At 56.4% G+C, this 4,746-nt stretch overlaps 1 protein-coding gene across 1 annotated transcript in view; it reads left to right on the forward strand.

Moving 5' to 3' along the window:
- Nucleotides 1-153: 153 nt before the first annotated feature.
- The window catches only part of LOC107307240 (C-type lectin domain family 4 member G-like), an 8,070-nt gene continuing 3,477 nt past the window's right edge, over nt 154-4,746 (forward strand). The window contains exons 1-3 of the mRNA XM_015850729.1: nt 154-259; nt 870-932; nt 1,705-1,794. Coding sequence (XP_015706215.1) covers nt 154-259; nt 870-932; nt 1,705-1,794 — 259 coding nt within the window. The remainder of the gene's footprint in view (nt 260-869; nt 933-1,704; nt 1,795-4,746) is intronic.

A 4,746-nucleotide genomic window follows, 5' to 3' on the forward strand; every position in this document is an offset into this window, starting at 1 on the left:
GGATGTGGGGCCATGGGGTTATGGGGTCTATGGGGTTATGGGGTCTATGGGGGTGATATGGGGTTATGGGGTTATGGGGGGGGAGATGGGGTTATGGGGTTATGGGGGGCAGTGACATGGTGTTATGGGGCCATGGGGACTTGGGGGGCAGTGATGTGGGGTTATGGGGCAGTGGTGACAGTGCGACGCCCCACAGGTTCAGCGCTGGATGTGGGGCTGGCGATGCTGGAGGGGAACCAGACGGAGCTGAAGAAACGGGGTGAGTGTCCCCATAGACCCCAATGTCACCCCATAGGGTCCCTGTGCCCCATAGACGCCAATGTCACCCCCTATAGGGTCCCTATGTCCCCATAGATGCTAATGTCACCCCCTATAGGGTCCCTATGTCCCCATAGACCCCAATATCACCCCTATAGGGTCCCTGTGCCCCATGGACCACAATGTCACCCCCTATAGGGTCCCTATGTCCCCATAGACCCCAATATCACCCCTATAGGGTCCCTGTACCCCATAGACCACAATGTCACCCCAATGGGGTCCCTGCGCCCCATAGACCCCAATGTCACCCCCTATAGAGTCCCTGTGCCCCATAGACCACAATGTCACCCCCTATAGGGTCCCATCACCCCATAGACCCCAACGTCACCCCTATGGGGTCCCTGTGCCCCATAGACCCCAATGTCACTCCTATGGGGTCCCTATGTCCCCATAGACCCCAATGTCACCCCTAAGGGGTCCCTGTGCCCCATAGACCCCAATGTCACCCCCTATAGGGTCCCATCACCCCATAGACCCCAATGTCACCCCTATGGGGTCCCTATGCCCCATAGATCCCAATGACCCCATATATCCCCTATTTTCCCCTATAGGTTTGGAGATGGCGGCGCTGCTGGAGACCCTGACGGCCAACCAGAGCTCAATGAGACTCGAGGGTGGGAACAATGGGGTCAATGGGACAATGGGGTCAATGGGGTCAATGGGGACAATGGGGACAGTGGGGACAATGGGACAATGTACACCCTATACCCCCATAGACACCCTATAGCCCCATAGACACTCCATAGCCCCATAGACACCTTATAGCCCCATATGGGGGCATAGACACCAATGGGGACAATGGGGACATGGGAACCCACACAATGGGGACATTGGGGACAATGGGGACAATGGACACCCCATAGCCCCATAGACACCCCATAAACACCCCATAGCCCCATAGACACTCTATAGCCCCATAGATGCCCCATAGCCCCATAGACACCCCATAGCCCCATAGACACCCCATAGCCCCATAGACACTCCATAGCCCCATAGACACCCTATAGCCCCATAGACACTCCATAGCCCCATTGACACCCCATAGCCCCATAGACACCCTATAGCCCCATAGACACTCCATAGCCCCATTGACACCCCATAGCCCCATAAACACCCCATAGCCCCATAGACACCCTATAGCCCCATAGACATCCTATAGACACCCTATAGCCCCATAGACACCCCATAGCCCCATAGACACCCCATAGTCCCATATGGGGGCATAGACACCAATGGGGACATGGGGACCCACACAATGGGGATATGGGGGTCAATGGGGACATGGGGACCCACATAATGGCGACATGGGGATATAGGGACCCACACAATGGGGATATGGGGTCAATGGGGTCAATGGGGACATGGGGGTCCCGGTTGTCCCCATAGTTTCGGGGCAGATGGTGTCGGTGTGGAAGGAACGAAGCACGACCCGTAACGCGCTGAATGAACTGCTGCACGGGATGTGGGTCCGGAACAGTGAGTTATGGGGATATGGGGGATATGGGGGATTATGGGGGATATGGGAGCGGATATGGGGGATATGGGGGGTTATGGGGTGGATCATGGGGGACATGGAGGGATATCGGGGGACTTAGTGGGGGGATACTGGGGGATATGGGGGAATATGGGGGGAATATGGGGATAATGGGGGATACCCCACATGGGGGCATACCTAGGGGGATATGGGGGAATAATGGGGGATATGGGGGGAATTAATGGGGGATAGTCGGGGCGCAATATGTGGCGGGATACTGGGGACCTATGGGGCGCCATTACCCACGTGGGGGATATGGGGAATTATTGGGGGGATTATGGGGGGATAGTGGGGGATATGGGGGATATGGGTGGATATGGGGGAATATGGGGGGATATGGGGGGATATTGGGTGGATATGGCAGAATATGGGGAGCATGATGGGGCGATATTGCGAGGAATATTGGGGGATATGGGGAATATGGGGGATTATGGGGGGATACAGGGATACGGCGGGGGTATCGGGGGGTATGGTCGGGGGGGGCATGGGGAGAGTATGGCGAGAATACTTGGGGAAATATGGGGTGAGTATGCGGGGGCAGTATCGGGCGCTAACCTGCTGGAAGCACTCGTATGAGGGCGGATATGGGCGTGGTACTATGGGGCTCTGTGAGGTATTACCCAATACATTGGGGGGATATGTGTCTATCTGGGGCTTGCATTCTCCGCTATGGGGCCGAATATGGAAGGGATATGGGGGGATATGGGGACGATGTGGGGATATGGGGGGTATGGGGGGGATAATGGGGTGTCTATAGAGGGGGCTCCAATGGGGGGATATGGGGTGTCTATGGGGCTTCTATGGAGGGAGGAATATGGGGTCACTATGGGGGAATACAATGGGGGGTAATTGGGGGGGATATGGGGGTGAATAGAGGGATATGGGGAGGTAATCATGGGGGGAGTATGGGGGATAAAATGGGGGGCATGATGAGGGGGGATATGGGGGATAAAAGGGGAGATATGGGCACTTCCATGGGTGGCCAGTCGGGCCTGCTATGGGGGGGATATGGGCGGGAATAAGGGGCGGGACATGGGGGGATTATGGGGGAGTGACAAATCAGGGGGGGATATGGGGGATATGGGGAATATGGGAGAATACGTGGGGGGGGAATTTGGGGATTGATATGGGGGGATATGGGTGTCTATCGGGACTCTGTGGGGGAGTTCTATGGGGTCGATGATGGGGTCAACTGTGGGGGATGGATGGGGAAAATTATTGGGGCATATAGGGGGGGTATGGAGGGGGATATGGGGGGATATAGGGGATACTGGGTGGAATTAATCGCGGGAATATAGGGGATATGGGGGAGAATAGTGGGGGGAATATGGGGGGGATAACTGGGGGGGGTTGGGGGAGACCATGGGGGGATACCTGGGGGCTTCTATGGGCCTCTAAATGGGGTGTCTATTCGAGGGCTCACTATGGGGAGACTATGGGGTGTCAGTGGGGTCTATGGAGGGAATAATGGGGGGCATTGGGGAAGATACTGGGGGGACTCTTGGGCCGCTGCTATGGGGTGTCTATGGTTGGCTCGTAGGGGGGATATGGGGGGAGATATGAGGGATTATATGGGGGGATCTGGGGTAATGGGGGGGATATGGGGGAAGATATGGGCGGGGATATTGGGGGGGTTTGGGGGAGGATATGGGCGGGATAATGGGCTATATGGGTTGTCCTATGGGCTATAATGGGGGCGATATGGGATATGGGGGGATATGGGTTATATGGGGGGATATGGGGGGTATTGGGGGAAATATGGGGGGATATGGGGATATGGGGGGATATGGAGGATATGGGAGGCGGTATGGGGGGAGAGGGATATGGGTGGGGATATGGGGGTTAGTGGGGCTACTCTGATGGGGTTGTCCTATGGGGCTCGTACTAATGGGGCCCGACCTAATAGGGGGAGATATGGGTTATATGGGGGGATTATGGGGGAATTGGGGGATATTGGGGGAGATATGGGGGATTGTGGGGCGGATATAGGGTTCCTATGGCTCTACTATGGGGGATATGGGGGGATATGGAGGGATGTGGGGATATGGGGATAATGGGGCATACTACTAGCTGGGGTGTCAATGGGGACTAACTCTATGGGGGATATGGGATCACTATGCAGGAAGGGACATAATGGGGGAGGATATAGGGGCAAATAATGGGGCGGGATATGGGCATGGGGGTGACCATTGGGGTCCTATGGGAAGCATAAGGACCCCATAGGGGTGACATTGGGGTCTATGGGCATGGGACCACTATAAGGCTGGGGTGGGACATTGGGTCTATGGGGATTATATAGGGACCCGCGCTTCACTATGGAGGGGTACATTGGGGGTCTTTAGGGAACACCGGGTGGGGGGCATTGGGTCTATGGGGCATAGGGACCCCGCACCTATGGGTGACATTGGGGTCATAATCGGGGCGTTATGGGAATCGCGCCATTGGAGGCTGACATTGGGGTCTAATGGGGAATATAGGGACCGGCCTATGGGTGGAAATTGGGGTCTATGGGGCATAGGGACACTATATGGGTGATATTGGGGTCTAATGGGGACATGGGGTGGGCGAATCAGTGCGGGGTCTATGGGACCATTGGGGTCTAATGGGGCGCTGATCACTGGGGTCTATGGCTGCCGACAGGGACCTCACTAATGGGGTGACACAGATTGGGGTCTATGACGGCATCAGGAACCCTATGAGGGGCTTGAAACCACTGAGTGTCCTCACGTGGATCGCGCCAATGCCGCCCTAATGTTGCCACCCACAGCGCTCCCTGGCTGCCGGGTCTGCCCCATTGGCTGGCGTTTTTCAATGGGGGCAGCTGTTACATCTGTGGGGAGCGGATCTTGGGGTGGCGCAGGCCCAGGGGAACTGCAGGACAAGGTGGGGCACAA

This window comes from Coturnix japonica, unplaced genomic scaffold (genome assembly GCF_001577835.2).
Source record: "Coturnix japonica isolate 7356 unplaced genomic scaffold, Coturnix japonica 2.1 chrUnrandom518, whole genome shotgun sequence".
Taxonomy (NCBI): Eukaryota; Metazoa; Chordata; class Aves; order Galliformes; family Phasianidae; genus Coturnix; species Coturnix japonica.